Source organism: Pyrus communis, chromosome 1 (assembly GCF_963583255.1).
Source record: "Pyrus communis chromosome 1, drPyrComm1.1, whole genome shotgun sequence".
Lineage (NCBI taxonomy): Eukaryota > Viridiplantae > Streptophyta > Magnoliopsida > Rosales > Rosaceae > Pyrus > Pyrus communis.
In genome coordinates, this window is record NC_084803.1 from 41,495,526 (window position 1) to 41,516,551 (window position 21,026).

Below are 21,026 nucleotides of genomic sequence, written 5' to 3' on the forward strand. Positions count from 1 at the left end.
ACAAATAAGAACATAAACCCATAGCCTGGTCCTCGTATTTGACCATCTAGCCAGATTTGGATTTAATCGATTGAGCTACAAACTACTTACTCTTTATCGTATAGGATAAAATTCACTACAATGCTACCATACAAATAAGAACATAAACCCATAGCCCATAGCCTAGTCCTCGTATTTGACCGTCTAGCCAGATTTGGATTTAACCGATTGAGCTACAAACTACTTACTCTTTATCATATAGGCTAAAGTTCACTACATTGCTACCATACAAATAAGAACATAACCCCATAGCATGGTCCTCGTATTTGACCATCTAGCCAGATTTGGATTTAACCGATTGAGTTACAAACTACTTACTCTTTATCATATAGGATAAAGTTCACTACAGTGCTACCATACAAATAAACTCTTTATCATATAGGATAAAGCTCACTACATTGTTACCATACAAATAAGAGCATAACCCCATAGCCTGGTCCTCATATTTGACCGTTTATCCAGATTTGGTTTTAACCGACTGAGCTACAAACTACTTACTCTTTATCATATAGGATAAAGTTCACTACATGGCTACCATACAACTAAGAACATAACCCCATAGCCTGTTCCTCGTATTTGATCGTCTAGTCAGATTTAGATTTAACTGATTGAGCTACAAACTACTTACTCTTTATCATATAGGATAAAGTTCACCACATTGCTACCATACAAATAAGAACATAACCCCATAGCCCATAGACTGGTTCTCGTATTTGATCGTCTAGCCAGATTTGGATCGAGATGGAGCTCCCTTAGCCTCATTGAGGTCCAAGAGCAATGCGAGAGCCAGTCTTACAGGATACAACTCATCGCAAATGCTCTGAGATTGGCTGGTTGTTACAGTCAAGCCCTAACAGATAACCTGCAAAATTGGACAAGAAATGAAACTAAGGAATAGTGATCGCGAATGTTAGTTACCAATATGAAAAGTTGGATATACGGAATGTTGTGAATATATTCCTCTGGTAAAATCATCGATTCGATATTTTGTAACATGTTAAGCTTTACGAAAATATCATCCGCCTTGTCATCTTGGTCTTCAGATGTCCCGCAGATCTTCTCCATCATTTTCAAAAGCGAAAATTTGAACACCCAATGAGAATTAGAAAAGGATTTATGACTAGATTGCAATTATGCGGAAACCAACTTTGTCTTGATTTAATTTAGGGGTGTGCTATTCACACATCTTTTTTTACTTCTTACACATCTTTTGTTGATTTCTGTCCCTTGATCTTCTTCAATTTATTCGATCCGACAGCCGAAAATTAAAAGAGTGTGTAAGAAGTAAAAAAAGATGTGTAAATATCACATTCCTTAATTTATAGGTGAATATGTCGGTTTTAATGACCACAGTTTTGAAAAACAATGTGTGTGGGGACAGGGTTATGTTTTAATAAATTGTATCCAGTTCGGATTTTTTCTATATTCGTTTGATATGTGATTATCATCATCATTATTATTATCATTTTCATGTGAGAAGACACGTGGTTATTATGAGCTTATTTGGATGCGCTTTTAAAATAATTAAAAATATTTTTGGTGAAAATATTTTTGGAACCAATCCTTAGTAAAAATGTAAGTAAATCCTAGAAAAGCACTTAAAGTGCTTCCCAGAAGAAGCACATAACTAGTGCTTCTTGCATAAAGCACTTGAAGTGCTTCTTGCATAAAGCACTTGAAGTGCTTTTGAAACCCAAAAACATTTTTTTGTAAAAGCACTTTCAGCCATTTTAAAAACACATTCAAATGAGCCATATTTCAATCGATCTAGATGCATGTTTTAGGTTTTGAGCTCCATTATTATTAGAGTAATGCAGGTAGCCCAATTTTTAAGGGGGAAGGATTTTCTCCCCTTCCCTTTTCTCTCACTTTTCTCTTTGTTTTTCTCTCTCTATAAAGCAGTCAACACAAGATGTGGTATGGCTTAATCATAACCGTTTAAATAGGAAGGGGGCGAGAAGGGACAAGAATTTGGAGGGGAGATAGTATTACTACATTTTTAGATCACATTTGCAAAACATGCGATGTGTTACTAATAAAAATTAAACACGTTAATTAACATTTAATAATTATCTAATCATCAATAACCACATCATATAAACGAAATATGATTTAAATAAATAGTAATTTAGGATAAGCATACAAATTCATGTAACAATCCATCCCACTTCAATGTCTTGAATATTTCTGCATGAAAAAGAAATTTTTTAGATCTTTTTAGGTGCATCTGATGAGGAAGCTTATGGCTACCTTTCAAAAGAATGGAAACCTCCTATCAAAAGCAGTAGCAGATCCAGAACTCTAACCATATAGAATTTCAGTGTAAAAAATTCACACATGTGCAACGCTCAAATATTTGTTATCTTCGTAGTTCCATCAACAACTTACAAAACATGATGCCAAGCTTTATATCACTTAGTAAGAAACAACCCAAATCACTTAATAAAACACAATTCCATTAATATAAGCAATTTAAATCCTTGTTGCTAGGGACCCCTCATTTGAAAATTGGTGATGCTATTCACATACCTATTTTTACCTTTTACTAATATTAATTAGAATTAGATTCATTGAAATTGTGGATAGTACCACCCTTTGAAAATATTAATTAGATTTAGATTCATACTAATCTATCTTTTTCATCACGCTACTCACTAAACAAGGAACATAAACACTGAGTTGTATAATGCTATTGGCATCGAAAAATCTTTCATGGCAAGGTAATATGAACAACATGTATTTTTATACACAAACAAATACAAAATACAGGCTAATTTTATTTTTTGTAGTGGTGTATGTGGTGATAAGACATTTTTAATGTTTAACCCTTATGATGAAAAATTGTTAAATAAATTCCGTGACGAGTTCTATTAGCAATTGAAGCTCAAATCCAACTTTTATTGATCTTCCGTTAAACAAACTCTCTTGATTATCACGTTAACATGTCAAATTCGTTATTTCAATTTAAATTACATCTTACGTTTGATTTGATCATGGACAACGTAGAAACTTAGTGGACTTCCCATTTCTTCTCCACCATCACTTGGCGGTGGACCCCATGGCAATTGTATCTCCTTAATCCAAATGTAATTGAATTTTTTCCTTTTTTGATATCAAAGTAAATTTCCTTGCTGGAACAATTTTTTTATTTTATTTTTTATTTTTAAGAAACACACCTTCCTTTTACTAAAGTACAAAACGACACCTTCATTTCCTAATACAAACACGTTCACCATTTGAATATTCAATATTTCAAGAACAGAAGGAAGCAACCACCGGCAGGTGACGGAGGAGAAAAAAGAGGTCGTCCACTAAATTTTCACGGGATAAATCACCAAATCAAACATTAGATATACTCTGAATTGAAATGTCGAATTTAACCTTTTCACGTGATAGTCAGGTGAGTTTGTTTAACGGAAGACTAATAGGAGTTTTGATTTGAACTTCAATTGCTAATAGGACTCATACAAGGGTTTAATTAACTTGTAAGTAAAAGATGTTAGATTCGATTATTAGCCTAATATATTAACTTTTTCACCACAAATATTACATTGAAAGTGTCGTGTTAGCAAGGAACTACAAAAAAAAAAATTTATTCTAAATTTTTATTTATAAAGTAAATGCTTTTATATGGACAATAAATAATCTTCAAGTGTACAACTTTCATTAAAAAGAAGCAAAGATTATCTATTGAGCGAAGAAATAAGCTTCTATTTTTTTTCAATTAAATGTGATTTTATGGAAATGAAATAAAGTAAAATAAAATAAAAACAATACTTGGCTATCTACGGGTGAATAAGAGCTCATACTCAAACATTTTGTGTTCGAGTCACATAATTTTATGCTTACAATCAGAACCGTTCATATTATGAATCACTTTGTAAAGATCATCTATGCAAAAATAAATTAAAAATAAAGTCATTGTATTATAGCTAATACATATACGGTTGATAACGTTAGCCCTATAAGGTTATACAATTAAAATACAAACGAATGAGTGACTGACCTGATTCCATCGGCACCCATGGAAGTCGAACACGAAAAGAAGCAGGGCACGGCAACACCAAGATCTTCTATAAACACCTAGTTGAATACAACTACTCTATGAGAAGTATTATGTTGTATGTTTTAGGGCTTATATGAATCGGTGTTTATATAAGCTAAAAGCTAGGGTTTCTATCCATAAAGGAAACATAAACTTACTTTCTTAGTCTCCAAGTCGAGTATCATAATCATATTCAATTGGGGATTTCATCAATTCTTTTTCCAATATAAGACAACTTATATAGGATTGGTATCTTTAAGATATCAAATCTCAATCATCTGTTTATATACTATTTGATAACTAAACAATTTTAGTTTTAATTAATTTTTTTCTCTCAATATTTATGAAATAATTTATAATGTAATTTATTTTAAATATAAAACTCGAAGTTTTACAAATTATAAAAACAAAATTATATAAAGGCTAAGTATTTTTCATGAAATAGTACCCAAACAAAATACAAAAAAGCAGAGTACGTCCTGCAACAGTAATCCCCACCATCAAAGCAATTACGCGCCCCCTTGATTTCTCTCTCAAGCAAAGTCACCAAAAGGGGCTCTCTCTCTCTCTCTCTCCTCTCTCTTCAATATCAAGCAACAAACACTGTAGAAGAAAGAAGAAACAGAGGCCACACACACTCTCACAGAAGAGAGAGAGTTGAGAGAGTGTGAGTAAGCAGCCGGAAGAATGGCATCAAGAGCCAACCCAAACCCGAACCGCAACCCAATCCCAAACGGAAACGCAACCGCAAACGGCGACCACAGACCCGGTGCCCCACCGCCACGACAACCGCCGTCGCCCTCCTCCTCTTCAAACCCCCACAACAGAAGCAACCACCGCCACTACTACCCCACGACGTCGTCATCCTCCTCCTCTGCTTCCTTCAAGGGCTGCTGCTGCTGCCTCTTCTTACTCTTCTCCTTCCTAGCCCTCCTCGTCCTCGCCGTCGTCCTCGTCATCGTCCTCGCCCTCAAGCCGAAGAAGCCGCAGTTCGATCTCCAGCAAGTGGGCGTCCAGTACATGGGCATCAACTCACCCAATCCCACCGCAACCGCCGACCCCAACCAAAACCCTACCTCCGCCTCCCTCTCCCTCAACATTCGCATGCTCTTCTCCGCCGCTAACCCCAACAAGGTCGGGATCAAGTACGGCGAGTCCAGGTTCACTGTCATGTACCGCGGGATCCCATTGGGCAAGGCCTCCATCCCCGGCTTCTACCAGGACGCCCACACTGTCCGCCAAGTCGTCGCCACCATCGCCGTCGATCGGGTCAATTTGCTCCAAGCCGACGCCGCCGATTTAGTCCGAGACGCTTCACTCAACGACCGAGTCGAGCTCAGGGTCCTGGGTGACGTTGGCGCCAAGATCCGCGTCTTGAACTTCGATTCCCCAGGCGTTCAGGTCAGTAATTTCTCACTCAACTCGAAATTTTCTCGTTACCCGAATGCAATTTTGCTTCCTAGATTAAAACCCAGTTCCCAATCTTCCCTTAAATCTTGTTTGGCTACTAAGAAAATCACAAAACTCACAGAAAAACCCACTCTCTTTTGTCTGTCACACTCACTCTGCTTTTTCAATCCGGTCCTATTAAATTTTTATTTTACAAAGGCATCCAATTTTTTAATTTGTCACTGATAAATTGATGATATTATGATTGACAGACCCAAATAGGTTTTTTTGCGTGTTGGGAAGCGGATATTCTTTTCGTTTTTTGCATTCATGCCCTTCCATTTCTCTGAATTTTAAACTTTCGCCTCTGATGTTCTTGGGTTGGGTCCAAAATTCCAAATCACATTTTACTTTGTTTGCAATTTTTTAAAGAAAGAGCTTGTTTTGGTAATTTGGTCGGATATGGATGTTTCCAGAATTCGTCTCCTCTTTGTTAGATTGGTAAATTGGTAAAGTAATTGTGTGGTCGGGATTTGTTAGAAAAAGCATATGTGAAAAGGTAAGCTTAGAGAGAAATGGCGATAAAGCTCGACTTTCTATATTGTAAGAAGGCTACATGCGAACAAGCCTTCCACTTTTGATTAACCGTAAATTGTGCGCATATACGTCAGTTAGGTTAGTTGGTCATGTTAACGTTTTTGTTTTCCTGCACCTAGGATCGATTCTCTTCTATAACTATACGTTGTGCAAAAATGTAAATTAAGGTCGTTGACATGTCACGTGTTTGTTTTCTTGCACTCAAGTTCAATTTTTGTTTAGTCTTTTATATCAATCTCTAATTATCACATGCACTTTTGTGTTTCAATCTTTAATGTCATTGTCTATTAGTTAGTGTTAGTATCAATAAGTGAAAGTTGCCAATGTGTCCATGTGGTTGGAACTTAGAGTTAGGCGTGCCATTTGGTTTTTGGTTTGAGTGAGCATGTTCCTGGATATTTGGGTCGGTGTCCCATTTTATATTTGTGCCATTTGGTCATTGAGAAATGCTAAGTGGACCCTCTACAGCGAGAATTTTTATGAAATTATCTGCCGTCTCACAATTTAACGTCAATTTTTATGTAAAAAATATTTACAGAGAGTTTATGAAGAGTTTCATTTTAAGAGGGTCTATTTAGCATTTCTCTTGGGTAATTCAGTTTGATTTTTCTGGGTTTTAAATTAGATGCCAGGTTGGATACCTTCCTCATAGATTCTTCCCTTCTCTTTTGTTTTTTGGTCGTGGTCTTAGGTATACAAAGAGAGAATCAAATGCTTTTACATATCACTAGTACTACTTAGGCACGAAGAAATCTTAACTTAACGTGCCCTTATGCTCCGACCAACCCGGGAGTCCATACGACGTTTTTTTTTTTTTATATTTAGTCTAAAGTCCTGTATCACATGATGTCGCAAAGTATCGTTGTTGTTTACTGATCACGGTGTTCGTATGGTGAATTTTTTAACGCATCTAAGTGTTGATTGAGTTGTTAACGTATGTGATCGAGCATCCATTGTCCGATGAACTCAATGCGATCTACAATATTGATTGCATTGAGGGACTTTGGACTTAGTCTAAAGTCCTATATCACATGATGTCGCAGAGTATCGTTGTTTACTGATTGCGGTATTCATATGGTGAAATTAACGCATCTAAGTGTTGATTGAGTTGTGAATGTAATGGGATCGAGCGTTCATGGTCCGATGAAATCAGTGCGATCTAATATATTGATTGCATCGAGGGACTTGGGACTTATTTGTTATGATTGTCTTTTTGAATTTGCTTTTCTTGTCCTTTTTGTGTTTACTGTTATTTTGGTTGGAGCTAAAGGCTAAAAGTGTGAGGTGATGGTGGGGAAATGCAGGTGTCGGTGGACTGTGCGATTGTCATAAGTCCAAGGAAGCAGTCTCTTTCATACAAGCAGTGTGGATTTGATGGATTGAGTGTGTGACACTCCCCTGCTCACTTAACTACTTTCTAGTCGGTAACTTTCGAGTCGGTTATTTTTTGTTTCACTTGTAATTTTTCCTCTTCAAATTGGGAGAGAAATGAAGTAAAAAAAAAAAAGAAGGTAAAAAGTAAAAAGGAGGGGTGAAAAAAAAAGAAAGAAAGAAAACCTCTTCAACATCAAGAGATTTTTCAATGTATCGAGAACATGATTTGGTGTATCAAGTGTTGTAATACAATTGGTTGAGATTTTTTTTTAAGCTTCCAATCAATTGTATTATGGCATTTGATATATCGGGTTATGCTTCCGGCACAATGAAAATTTCTCATCCACAAGAGCCAAGTGAATGGAGAAGTAGTAAAGAGTTTAATAGCAAAAGAGGAAGGAAAAGGGTTCTCTAATCAAAGATTTTGGCCAATTTTTAGGCGTTGGGTTTTTCATGAGTTGGAGTTTTTGGAGGGTAATTAAAGCTGCTAACCGCTGTAGAGGTGCAAAAAGTAGCGCCTTTTGTAATGCAATTTACGTCCTGTTCCCTAGATTTCTCTCGCATTATATATATATATGATTTCTCTCGCATTATATATATATATATATATATATATATATATATAAATATAAAATACATATATCTACTTTGTGTTTTGAGTTTTTGGGTTCACACATTGTAGCCGTATTACACACGTCATCAAAATAACACACAAACATTTGAAAATGTTCACGCCTACTAAATTGAACTATAAGCTTAAATAAGGTTTTTTAGCCAAAATGATTGTTGTGATAACTCTCTATTTTGGTTTTTGAGATTTAAAATCGATAGAAGTGGTCTTTAAGATTGTCCATTGTCAAATTATTTTGCTTTTCCTATGAAATTTTTTTGTTAAATTGAAGAAACCACCAATGTAAGATGAGTTGATTGGACAAAAATACTTTCAATTTAACGGGGATTTCTACTAGAATTATCAAAATAATTGACGGTAAACAATCTCAAATATCATTTTGAATAAAAGGTTAATACTTTCAATTTAATGGAGTTTTCCTTTAATATTGTTTGCTGAAGGGCCTTTGATGCCCAAGTAAGATAGTGTTTGAGAGAAACTAGAGAGTTCTAAATTAAATTTATGATTACCAGTTTTCTCTGGACCTTGATTACCAGTTTTCTCTGGACCTTGATTATTTATAGGGAAAGGAGTCCATAAGTCTTTTGGAGGTCGTTGACCTAGTCCAGGGCTTAGGCATGCAAGAGCTAAACTTAATAAACATGGAGTCGGGCATACTTGACCTTATTTGAGACGGACAAGGATTGTCTGCTCTCCCACTTTTCATGTCCTTTTGTTTATTTGGTCACGGTTAAGCCTCGTCAACATTTTATATTACTATTCATTTTTGTCTTATTATCTCTATAAAAAAAAACAATATAAAATGTTGACGTGACTTAACCATGACCACACAAAACAGGAGGGCACGGGAAGTGGGAGGGCAGACAATCCTTGTCCATTTGAGACTCAGTAGAGCCTCTGCTTTTGGAGGTTGTTTGCTCTCTGGGAAGAGTTGTGAAGAGTTTTTGCCATTCTTCAACAGGTTGGTCTGCTTAACTTTAGAATGGAGATTATGATCGGCTCACGCTGTCAAGGGTAATTTCGTTTGAGCTCATAATTACGTGGCACTCTCAGATTAGATGTGATTAATCTATTTTTCAACAAAGGTGTAACGACCCAAAATTTTCTTTTGGAAGCCAAACACAAAGGTAGGTCAAAATAAATATAATGGTTAATTACAATTCTAATTAACCAAACTAAAAATTATTTGGTTTAATCTGTGGCTACATCTAACGTCCTTATTAGACTGCCTACGTACTCTTGAACGGGATCAAGCTATTCGTAGTTCACCATCCATTTTTAATCCATTTTCTAAATCATTCATGTGACTAACATTCACAAAATAGGTTCTAACAATTGAATCATACCAAATGCATATAAAAAATGGATTCAAAATATCTAAATTAGCTTAAAAATATAGTATCGACCTTCTAGCCACGTGCCACAGCATGTGGCAGTTTCCGGCGAACGGAAACCCCATTTTCCGACCAACTCTAAAAATTACAAATTTTATAGACAAGTAGGTATCAATGAGAGAAACAACTTGGGCCGAAGTCCAATTCAGCCGGGAAGACGTCTGAAATCACCTCGATCCGCTAGAAATTTAATTTCTAACTCTAAAAATTACCAAATTTTACAGACAAATAGAGCTCAATAAGAGGAACAACTTTCATACCTGGGCTGAAGTCCAATTTGGGCGGGAAATACCTGAAAACTACCTTGATCCATTGGAAACCCTAGAAATAGGTGCTCTTGATTCAACGCCAAAACGAACGCCGACGCCTCAACCAATGCTTAGGCCTTACTCATGGGGTTGAGGGGAGTCTATTGGTGGTGCTGATTGACAGTAATCATTGTTTGAATCACCAGCAAAGGGGGAAACTCACCGGATAAACTGGAACTTTGTGGCTTCGAATTGTAAAATTGGGTTAGAAATTTAGAAATCTAACACCACAGGAATGTTGGGCTCGCCGAGAGCTTTCCATAGGCACCGAAACCACCTCGAACGGACATAAGATAAAGGAGATAGAATCGGATCAAGGAACCGGGTCGAGTGGAGAAACCGGGTTGGCCAGTTATCCCTTCTCCCCTCCTTCCTTTCCCCTACTTTTCTTTTCCCTCCCTTGGCCAGACTTTCTCTCCACTGCCACACACGTGGCTTCTCTTCACTAAATCTCAGCAAATCTAAAGCGTTCCGGATTTATGGTCAAATGACCATTTTGCCCTTGATTCGTTCGTTTAATCTCTTTCGTTATAACTCCATTTCACAGATGGTTGTCGCCTATGTGCTCGTAGGATTGAGCTCTATCCAAATACGTCAAGAATTACAACGAAGCATATAAGGATAAAATACATCTTCGCATAATTTCGTTTAACTAACTAGGGGCATTTTCATAATTTTCCACTTAACGAAAAATTATACGACATAAATAATAATAAAATCCGGAAGCGAGATTTCACATTTCCCCCATTCGAATTTCATAACCATAAATCGATTTATTTTCGATTTTCCTCCAATTAAACAATAAAATGAATATCCATATTAGTTTTCTAAATATATTCAGGGTATTACAAAAGGCCACCGCATCTACTTGTGTTTGAGTGAAAAATAAAAGGCGTAGATTCTTTCTTCTCCAAATTGGGATATCATCCAAAGTCTTGTTGAAAAAAAATAATTTCATCCAATGTCATACATGCATTCATTGTCTGATACGGTCCAAATTGGCATTTGGGATACCATTACAGCACACAAGATCAAAAAAGTAGAAAGTGAATGCCAGTCTCCCTCCTCTCTTCTAACATGCATTCATTATTTGATACAATTACGAAAATAAGTAGTGTGATACATTCCTCCATTCCACTTTGGCCTCTAACAAAGGTTTTCGCTCTCACTTTTGCCTACTCATAACACTATCCCTGGTTTTTCTCTTATTTCCGCTTTATTCTCCATGTCATTTTCCCAAAAACTTGTATTGGGTTATAGCCCGGCCCAACCTGGCCCTCTGGGTTTAATATTGATACATACAGATACAGTGACGAAAAATACAGAGAGGTCCTTCTTCCGAGTACAGGCAACCATGGATTTCTCTCCCCTTTCAGACGCCTTAGCCTCCAAATCGTATGGAAAGATCGCCGATATCTGCGACCAACTAATGCTTCAGGTTCGATTTGGCTTCCGAACCATCCAAATTTTTATATTCCGCAATATTTTTGGTTTGTATTCTCACTCGTAGTGCGCTCTCTCTCTCTCTCTCTGATTGCACAGGTCGCAGCGGAGGGCGTTGCTTTTCAGGACGAATGGCCCTACGCCATTCATCTTCTCGGTCTCATATACGCGGGCGATATGTATGTTTTTTTTTTTTTTTTTTAATTTGTTTTTTTTATATTTTATTCTGCCTTTTAAATATGTTTATAAGTTATAACTCTATGAATTTAGGTAGAACAAAAACGATAATTCGTGGAAGCTATTAAATTGTTTTTGAAGATTTTTAATTTTTTTGTAATTTGTTGTATTTGAGTTCAATCTACCACATATTTTTGCTGATGATGGTTTCAAGAGTAACAGTGCTGGGTTTTCTGAGCTTGTTGTTCTACAATGCTGGGTTTTCTGTTATTTAGAATTTAATCTGTGGGGTGGTGATGTGCAGTAATGGTGCGCGGTTTCTTTGGAAATCAATGCCTGTTGCAGTCAAAGAGAGCAACCCGGAAGTTATCGCTGCTTGGAAAATTGGTCAAAAGTTGTGGGTGAGGGATTACGGGGGTGTGTATGAAGCAATTCGGGGATATGACTGGAGTCAGGAAGCTCAAGGTCTTGTTGCAGCCTTTTCAGGCAAGTTTTACTGGATCGCAAAACAATATTTTATATGTTTTGTGCGTGCGTGATAATATAATGTTTAGAATTTAAAATACATATGCGTTCAAAAGAGGAGTGATATTGTTCAATAGTCAAAGAATGCTGAAGAATTGGTTGTTGTAGATAGTGTCTCATTGATGATTGGTAAACCACGCTTAACCTTGCGCATTATCGTTGATGATTGATTACTAAATAAGCTCGGGCATAGCTGCTAAAGTGGGTTTAAGAGGCCTGGGTGATGCATGGCTAGCATCTTATTGCAAATACAGATCATTAGTTTTGATTGGATGGCCATTAAGCCCTAATGATTTATTCCCAATCGCCCATTCAAGATTGGATGGATCTCATTCAATAGCAAGCCCTATTTGTTTCCAAACGGAAATGGGGAGGACAAGAGGGTGTTAACTTATTCCCCTTTCTAAGGTGGTAACTTAGCAAATTGAGGTCTATGGACTTTACACAAGTGATTAGCAATTGCAGTTTAACTTTATATACAAGTTAATTAAATTACAGATTTCTAATTTACGAGGCTAAATTTTGTATAATGAGCATAAATAGGACAATAGTCAGTGTTTGATTGTGCAACTTAACAAGAGATAGAAAAGTCTACCGAATTTCTGCCAGTTTTGTGAAGTCTTTTGCTGCTTCAATCTTAATTTTTGGTATCCTGTATTCCTGTCTTGCTTTGCTTTGTTCATAATCTGACTTCAAGTATCATTGGTTGTCTTACTTTTAACGTTTATGCATATTGATGCCGTTGTAATCAAGATTCTTTTGTGGTAACCTTGCGCTAGTAGGAGGATGTCCTCTTCATTGCATTAGTGATTGTCTTCTAAAAGTGGGAATTTACAAACTTCTCTCTACATTTTCAAATCACTAACATTATTTCACACCTGTTACCCAATATTTCATGTCAAAGTCTTTCATGCCATTTGTATAACTGGAATTATAAATTGATGTTGTTGCTGCCTATTCTATTTCCTTGCGTAGGGTTCTCTCAAAAATGCAACATTTTTAATGCATAAAGTGCTGTCTTCGAAGAATAAAACCTTCCTTCTGTCCTTAGTGTGTTTGATTATGTCTTTTGGATGATGCTTTAGCTAAGCTAGCCATCTGACAATCAGAATGAAGTTTATTGTGTCTTCATAGAGTTCCTGTAATGATCTAGGAATTGGAAGTGAAAAATGTACTCTCTCTTCGGTGGAGAAATGTCTATAAATACTTTTGCAATCTGAACACTATTTCCCAGTTCAATATATCATGTCATGTCCAGTTCAATCCATAGGAAAAATGTCTATGCCGATGACTTGCATAACTAAATACGTAGTCGGTTTCTTTGTGGTTACTAAACAGGCTCTAACTTCTATGGTTTTCTGGTAATTGCTGATGGATGGGATCAACACTCAAATGACCATTTCATTAATTATTTTCTGGTGTTTGAGGGAGCTTATAGAGTACTAATTGTTACATTTTATGCACTTAAGGTCATCATTAATTGTCATCTGAACTTCCTGCAGATCTGTACACAAAGAAAATGTTTCAGCTTCTGCAGTCTGCTTATTCTACAATAAGCATCCAAGACACAGCTGTCTTCTTGGGGATGAGCAAGGATGATGCCACAACTTGTAAGCTTCTGTTGTCACAAACTTATCTGTTACCAAATTGTCGGGGTTAAGTTTCCTTTTCGAAGAAATGAAAATAAAATCTTAATGCTTGCCTATCAGAAAAGGTAGTAGATTTATCTCTGCTCTTCAATGCTCTCTGGGAAAGTAACCGTTTAACAGTTTCGGAGGTATGAGCCTTTTCGAAGTCTATCAATCCTGAATAAGTTGGGTCTCTGGAAAAAAAGGTTCCGCTGCTTTAAAGCAAGTGGGAGCGTTAATTGTTGAGATTTATAAATATAAAAAGGATATCAAGAATCAAAAACCCAGTTGAGAGTCGCTGAACAAAAGGTGTGTACAAATGGCAAATTAAAATAGAAAAGAAAAGGTGTCCTGCTTATGTATATGAGAATTTTGATGTAAAAGTCTTGTAGAAGAAATTTAGGAACCTTTATTAACTACATTTTTCCGTTCATTTACTTATTTTTGCTTCGAAAACAGTTGTTTTGCTTGAAAGAGTTGCCAAGTCTTCGAGGACTGGACTTGATGACAACTCGTTGTATCGTAAATAACAACTTAAAAGTTTAAAAATAAGTGCTATGGCTTGGTTCTTTAATTGCGTACTTATACTTTAGGCCCGTCCGTCATCATTTATGTTACAAACTCCTGAGATATGGTTGTCGTATGCAGATGTACTACAGCAAGGTTGGGTCGTCGACCCTGCTTCACGAATGCTTACCGTGAAGAAGCAGCCTATTGTTACAGAGCAGAAACTGGATGCGAGTAAATTGCAGAACTTGACAGAATATGTATTCCATCTCGAGCATTGAAGAAGTTTACTAAGTTTCCGAAGCTGTGAACTGTCTTCTCGATCAGCTGTCAACTTAGATCATGACTTAGTGAGTAAATAATTTCAGGATTTCAGGTTTTATATATGTGCAAGCCACTTTTTCGCACGTCTTCTCTGTCGGTATATTTTTTGCTAAGGCTACAAGTCATTTGGAGTTGGTTCCCAAGGTTATGCACAAACAAGTTCGTACCATCATACTAAGTTATTTTTCGTCGGCCCCCAATTTTACTGTGTTTTATTCTCGTCGTTATATTTGTTCAGTGCAATCGAGAGTGAGTTCATCAGTTAGCCGGGTATCCGGCGACTGTTATGGCCAGCTCGCGTAATGTCCTACCGTAAATGGACTCGGAACTCTTTGAAGAAGACTTTGTCAAGTGGTGAGCGTTACCATTGTCAAGTATGTCGAGGTTCAGTAGGACTAGACATAGATTTGACCTAGCTTGGTAGTTACAAGGTTGAACCCTGGACTCGGAGGCCGCTTTGCAGCTTATCCATGAACCCTAGTTTTTGTCAAATTATCAGAGAGACAGGCTAAAGGTTTACTTCCAACAACATTGATATTGTCTCCAAGTTGGTAATTACCACTGCACAACCTGTCAGGTGCGGGGTTTTATCACAAAAGGCCTCGATATTAGTTGGAGTAGGATGAGGATATTTAAACTCTTCTTTTCTTAGAGATGCTGTCGATGTGGGATAACTCAACAGTTTCTAACCGGGAGAACCCTCGCCAAAGTTTTTCTGTTTCTTTTTGTGGCAGAACCCCACGTTTCTGTGTTTAATTCTGGCTTGGAGCAACTCAAATATCACCACTGCGGTTGTTGTTGCTTACACAGCCGTATAGCAACCTTTTGGGTTTATCTTTTAGTACAGTCCAGCTGGATTTACGAACTGCTTGCTATATGACACGCTCCAATCCGGATATCCAAATAGAACCGTAGATTAGGTCATGTTGGCCGACACCTATAACTTCAAGGTAGGCCTACCAAAAGTTTTGGCATAAGTAGCCTTAAGAAGTGATTAAAACCAACCCGCATAAAGAGTAATTCGCAATTGTTTAACAAGAGAACATCCCCAAAGCCCCACAACCTTAAAAAGTGAGTCTCAGACCCTCCGCTACAAACATGTTCATAATTCACTGATCTTGGTCGGGTGCAAAGATAAATGTTACTAATCAACTTGTTGTATAACATAATTTACCGATAGAGTATGAACGTTCTTAATCAACTTTTTATATAACATAATTTACGAACTTAATCAACTGAGTTACAAGCCCCGTACTATAAAACCACCACAAGAACCACCACCACCATTCACACCTCAAAGTTGCAAGCAAGCTCCAAATTAAATTAGACATAAATTAATAATGTTGTTCAACTTGAACGTGAAGATGCATGTCCGCTCATCCTCATCCTCTTCCTGTTAAGATTATTAAGAGGCTCCGTCAGCTCGTACAGCTCCGAAATGGATCCAAATCTTTTCTTCCTCACCTGCCCCAACCCCAAACTTACTCCATCCTCAGTCAATAAAATTTTCTGGGATTTGGACGACGAAGACGACGACAACGACACCTGATCGCGATGACCATCACGAACAGCAGCTGCTTTGCTTTTAGCATCAGTACTAGTGATTTCTTCGTTGCCGGTATGGTGGTAATTAGACATCACGGATGCTGCTGATCCTCCGCCGCTGATGGTGGTGGTGCTGAGCTGTACGAGAAGCTCAATCGCCTTCATTTCCAACTCGGAGAAACTATCCGGAAGCATCAGATCCATCATCGTCATCCCAATTGGACTACTCTTTCTGCTCTTGGAGCTGCTTCTTCCTGCTCCTGCTACTGCTGCTTCCGGTGTTGTTTTTGATTTCGCCATTTCTTTCGAGTGCTGCCAATAACTCTAACGAAAATTTGAATTGAACAAAACCAAGCTGCCGTTTCCTTTATTTATATACGCAAAGAAAGTCGGTCTTTTTATTTTAATATTATTTCGATTTTTTTTTTATTTTTATTTGTTTTGTTTTCTTACTTGGATTAGGATTTAGGAGGGGACAAATCAATGTCTTGTTCATTACTTCATCTACTTCCACAAGGAGTTGTGAAATTACCATTTTAACCCTGGGCCATTTCTTTCGGCCTATATGCTCTCCTCCTCCTCCTCCTCCTCCTCCTTGCTTGGGCCTATGTTTGCATGTATGTAGTGTATTGTTTGGGTTAATTTGATCTTTCCTCATCTCACTATTAACTAGTTAATTAATTTTTCCTTAAAAAAGAACCAGCTGATGGCTTTGTTACAACAGTCCACCATTCTGAGAGTTGAGAAAACTCATAGAGGCATTTCAACATCTCTCGACCACCATCATGCGATTCACCAGCGCTAGGAATCGAACCCAAGACGTGTCATATGAAATACGGGCTTGAAATTCGTCAACAGTCATTGGATCACCTCGTTGTGGTTAATTAATTAGGACGGAATGGAACGGAGCGGGAGCAAAGATGCCTTCGGATGGAAACAAGGAGGAAGAAGAAAGAGACGAAGGGGTTATAATTTTGCGTTCCACAGATGTGGAAGGAGTCGTTCCAGGGAGGTGAGGTGGAACGAAAATTCACCCAAAACTCGTCCCGTGGAACAACTCATTCCACCCGTTTTAGGCGCACCAAACGTGGGACGGAACACCTTGTCCCACTCTGTTCCGTCCCGTCCCACGTACCAAACGGTACCTTAACGAAAATTTCCCGTTACTGTTCATTTTAACGAAAAACCACATTTTAACACTAAAAAGTCAATCCTGATACTATTTACTTTATCCTTCATTTTATCTTTATCATTAAAACTCAAAGTTTTCAAGTATCTTTCATTAGTTTTCCTTAATTAATTCCCCTCTTTATTTCTTTGTCATTTGTTCACTACTTGGTTAAATAAAGGCTAATTTAATTTACAATGCCTGAAAGTTCGTTAATTGTTTCAGGTAATAGGTTAACATCTCATATCATTGTCATATTATGAGGATTTGATAACCAACTTTTTTGTTAGTTTTTTGAAAACTAAAAACTAAAATATTATTTGATAACTATATTCAGTTTTCAAAAAAATGAAAAATGAAGACTATTTTCTTTAGTTTTCAAATCTTAGCCTTGAATTTTTACTTTTTAGTTTTCATTTAAAATTTCAGCTTTCGGAAATGGGTTTCAAGACTTCGGGTAAAATTCAGTAGCCAACATTGGCCACCAGATTATCGTACTCCATTTTCTTGTGTCGTTTATTCATTTTCTTGTGATTGAGGAAGGCTGCATAAGGGTTTATAAGAGGGTATTTTTAGTCTTTTCACACTCTAAAAATTTACATGCTAGCAAAGCCATTCAAGTCTTTCTATTTCCGCAAAGCCTATTCAAAATCCTTCTATATTGGACAAGCACATTTTAGCAAGTTAGCAACAATTCTAACACCATTTACTTAAGCCTCGGTTGGAAGTGCTTTTAAAATGATTGAAAACGCTTTTGAAACCAATCATTAGTAAAAATGCAAGTGAATTCTAGAAAAGTATTTGAAGTGTTTTTGGAAATCTAAAACTTTCACAAAAAACACTTTCAGTAATTTTAAAAATATTTTCAAATGAGATCTTATTCCTAACAAATAATGACAATTGACTTGACTGTAATTTCAAATATGTGTTGATTTAAAACACCTCCAACCCCCAAAAGAAAAAGAAAGCAGCTACTACATAAATCAAATTTACCATGCTCCGGTATTTCGCCAACATATTGTTAGATTTTTAGTCAAAGACCAATTATTAGAACCTAACGACTAAATATTTCGGTACACGTACACTAAAGCATAGTAAAACTTAAGCACAAATATATACGAGACTAATTTCATGACTAGTTATAAGCTGAAAAACAAAATGAATACCCAAATTACGAATCAAACATATCCAATACTTTCTTTGTTTTTTTGCACAATATTCGAAAATCTCAATGTATCAATTGATCCACTTTCTGAAAATCGCCGCAACAAACATAAAATTCGACAGAAATATTAGAATTCCGTACATGCGTAACGTCTGTCTGACATGTGAATTTTATTCAGAAATCATCACAGCTGTACGTCAAGTAAACTTTGTACAAGATCATTAGAGACCGTCGAGATTTTACCACGTGTCGATCGGATGTGGTGGGCCCGAGCGAGGAGCCTCCGTCAGGTCAGAACACGAACGACGCGGTGAACGCTGCTGTGATCCAACCCCGTCGCGCCGTCTGGCACGAAGCAGTCGATGGCCATCTCATCCAACGCTCCGCATTTCTCCAGCTTATTGATAACCTCCGGTTGCTCTTTCATCATCGACGGTTGAGACTCGCCGCCCATGGTCTGGTCGGCGTCGGAGATCGCTTTCGATTTCTCCCGATCTGGAATTGCATTGATCTCCATCAACAAAACCCTAGCCCTCTCCGCCACGGAATCGGCCTTTAAAGGCGATTGTGCCGGTGCCGTCGCAGCCGCCGGAGAAATTTCGTCCTCTGGTACGGAAGCCGGCGAGATCTCGTGCCCTACATTGGGAGACGAAGACGGAGATCCAGTAGTCACCGGAGACGGTGCGATTTCCGGAGAGAAATTGAAATCCGTACGGTTTGAATCATCAGTAGTGGGCATGGGCTCGACCTTGGGAACCGGAGAGAGATTGAGATCCGTACGGTTGGAATCATCAGTAGTGGCCATGGGCTTGACCTTGGGAACCGGAGAGGGGGAACTGTAGGGAACGAGAGAGGCGAGGCTGACGATGCCTCCAAGGCCATGAACCGCAACGTGGCGGGAGTAGAAGAGGCCGGGCAAAACAACATCGACTCCGCCGACTGAGAGAGGGCGGGTGGAGACGAGGCGGAGAGCGCTGGAGGGGAGGAGAGTGGGGAGGACCGAGCCGGCGGCGAGGGAGCGGAGGTTGAAGAGGGAGAGGCGGAGAGGGACGACGTGGAAGCGGAGGGTGTCGGTGTATGAGGAAGCGGGGAGCGTCATGTCGAGGGCGAAGAGGGAGGCGTCGGTGGGGGCGAAGATGGTGAAGGAGGCGTTGGCGGGGAGGGTGAGGAGGAGCCACTGGAGGTCGGAGGTGGCCATTGCGTTGCAGACGAGGTTGTAGCCGTGGCCGCGGAGCACTCGCTGCATCGACTCGTACTCACGGGTAGTGAGTGAAACGACGCCGCTCGGGGAGGCGACGACAGCAAGAAGGAGGAGGACGGCGGTGAGGGAGATTGCACGGACGCTGGAAGCCATTGATTGGTGGTGGTGAGTCTAGCGAGCAAGAATCAAGCAATCAGGAAACGAAGGAATCGGTTTGGGGAGGACGAAATGGTTTTTGGCGGGCTTTTTATTCTTGTTGTAACAACTTTTTCGTGCCTGCTGGTTGGTGGTTTTATTACGGATTTGCCATATGTCTCGATGACGATAATAGCCCTCCATCGTTACCCTGTTCAGCTTTTACTTAAAGAGTAGTTATGTCATTACACTTTCCTAATTAAACTGACACTCACACAGTCCCACTACCGGAAGAACGACGCCGTTGGGTCCGTTACAGTTTTCCATATTATTACGAAATTGCCACGCTGAACTCTCAGCAACGATTTCATCTTTGTTACACACAAAGGCTTGAAAACCGATAATTAATCATGCCACGCTAAACTATCAAACCCTTTTTTTACATCGACTAATGAAGTGTAAATCGAATCAAACGTGATTAGTTTGTTTTTAATTTTAATCATATGAAAACTCTTGTATTAATTTATTGTTTTTGTGTAATACTTGACATATTTTTATAATTAACGACGAGTGTTTTTGGTCCTTACGATGAATGAGAGATGATCGGTGGCAATGAGAAGTCTGATTCACCCAGTGTTCGGTCGTAAATAGTTCGTGAGACTGGCATACCAAAACTTTAAAGTGCTTAATAATCGAAAACGATTGAGATATTCTGAAAAATCGATTTAAGTATTACATCATTTTTATAGTTAACATGCTTATTTCTTATTGGTGACATATAATTTTATTTGCAATTTTAGTCGACAAATTTAATTTACCTAACATTACTCTTTTGCTTAAGACGTCGCACAATCTTCTTGTTGTACATTAAGGTTCACTAACATTTTCCTAGTGCAGAAAGCCCTTTTCTTTTCTATTGTCAATATGCGTTTGAACTCGTAAGTAAAAAGTGACAATGAGTTAATATAATTTGAGATCTTTTATAAAGTTACAAAGAGAGATATCACTAAAACTAATAGTTAATTCATTATAGGCTGACCATGGTTAGTTTGTTGAACAAGAGGTGCGAATCTAGAAGGGAGTAACGCTACACCAAAGTTAAGGGAAAAAACATAAATCGTGACTCTTCTGTCGATAAATAAGGACAGGCAATTAAAAATTTATACATAATTTTATTTTTGTACTGAAAGCTACTGCAACAATGTCTATTCATGTCATGTAAGTGTTTTTTGTTAGTACAGGTTGAGAAGGGTAGTGTGATCTACAAATATATTTTTACTTCTCACACACTTTTTCGATTTTCCATCATTAAATCGAATGACTGCTTTTTTGATTACCACTCTCGAATAGTGGGAATATTCAACACGCTATTTATCACTTTTGTATGAATTTAAATTTCAAAATTTATATCTATCCACTGCACACTATGGT

At 37.9% G+C, this 21,026-nt stretch overlaps 3 protein-coding genes across 3 annotated transcripts; 2 read left to right on the forward strand and 1 right to left on the reverse strand.

Annotated features, from left to right (window-relative positions):
• Nucleotides 1-4,650: 4,650 nt before the first annotated feature.
• On the forward strand, nucleotides 4,651-7,583 carry LOC137713289 (NDR1/HIN1-like protein 26). Its single transcript, XM_068452580.1, has 2 exons — nucleotides 4,651-5,485; nucleotides 7,375-7,583. Exons 1-2 carry the CDS (start codon nucleotides 4,772-4,774, stop codon nucleotides 7,459-7,461), a joined length of 801 nt encoding a protein of 266 aa, XP_068308681.1. The 5' UTR covers nucleotides 4,651-4,771; the 3' UTR covers nucleotides 7,462-7,583.
• A 3,481-nt stretch (nucleotides 7,584-11,064) lies between these two features.
• On the forward strand, nucleotides 11,065-14,581 carry LOC137737015 (COP9 signalosome complex subunit 8-like). Its single transcript, XM_068476360.1, has 5 exons — nucleotides 11,065-11,215; nucleotides 11,320-11,399; nucleotides 11,702-11,883; nucleotides 13,425-13,532; nucleotides 14,199-14,581. Exons 1-5 carry the CDS (start codon nucleotides 11,132-11,134, stop codon nucleotides 14,336-14,338), a joined length of 594 nt encoding a protein of 197 aa, XP_068332461.1. The 5' UTR covers nucleotides 11,065-11,131; the 3' UTR covers nucleotides 14,339-14,581.
• A 3,765-nt stretch (nucleotides 14,582-18,346) lies between these two features.
• LOC137732851 (fasciclin-like arabinogalactan protein 19) lies at nucleotides 18,347-19,613 on the reverse strand. Its single transcript, XM_068472114.1, has one exon. It carries the CDS (start codon nucleotides 19,611-19,613, stop codon nucleotides 18,546-18,548), a length of 1,068 nt encoding a protein of 355 aa, XP_068328215.1. The 3' UTR covers nucleotides 18,347-18,545.
• Nucleotides 19,614-21,026: the final 1,413 nt, after the last annotated feature.

Coding starts and splice junctions, on each gene's coding strand:
- LOC137737015 (XM_068476360.1), top strand. CDS start 11,132: ATGGATTTCTCTCCCCTTTCAGACGCCTTAGCCTCCAAATCGTATGGA. Junction 11,400..11,701: donor CTCATATACGCGGGCGATAT/GTATGTTTTTTT, acceptor GGTGATGTGCAG/TAATGGTGCGCGGTTTCTTT. Junction 13,533..14,198: donor CAAGGATGATGCCACAACTT/GTAAGCTTCTGT, acceptor TGTCGTATGCAG/ATGTACTACAGCAAGGTTGG.
- LOC137713289 (XM_068452580.1), top strand. CDS start 4,772: ATGGCATCAAGAGCCAACCCAAACCCGAACCGCAACCCAATCCCAAAC. Junction 5,486..7,374: donor TCGATTCCCCAGGCGTTCAG/GTCAGTAATTTC, acceptor GGGGAAATGCAG/GTGTCGGTGGACTGTGCGAT.
- LOC137732851 (XM_068472114.1), bottom strand. CDS start 19,613: ATGGCTTCCAGCGTCCGTGCAATCTCCCTCACCGCCGTCCTCCTCCTT.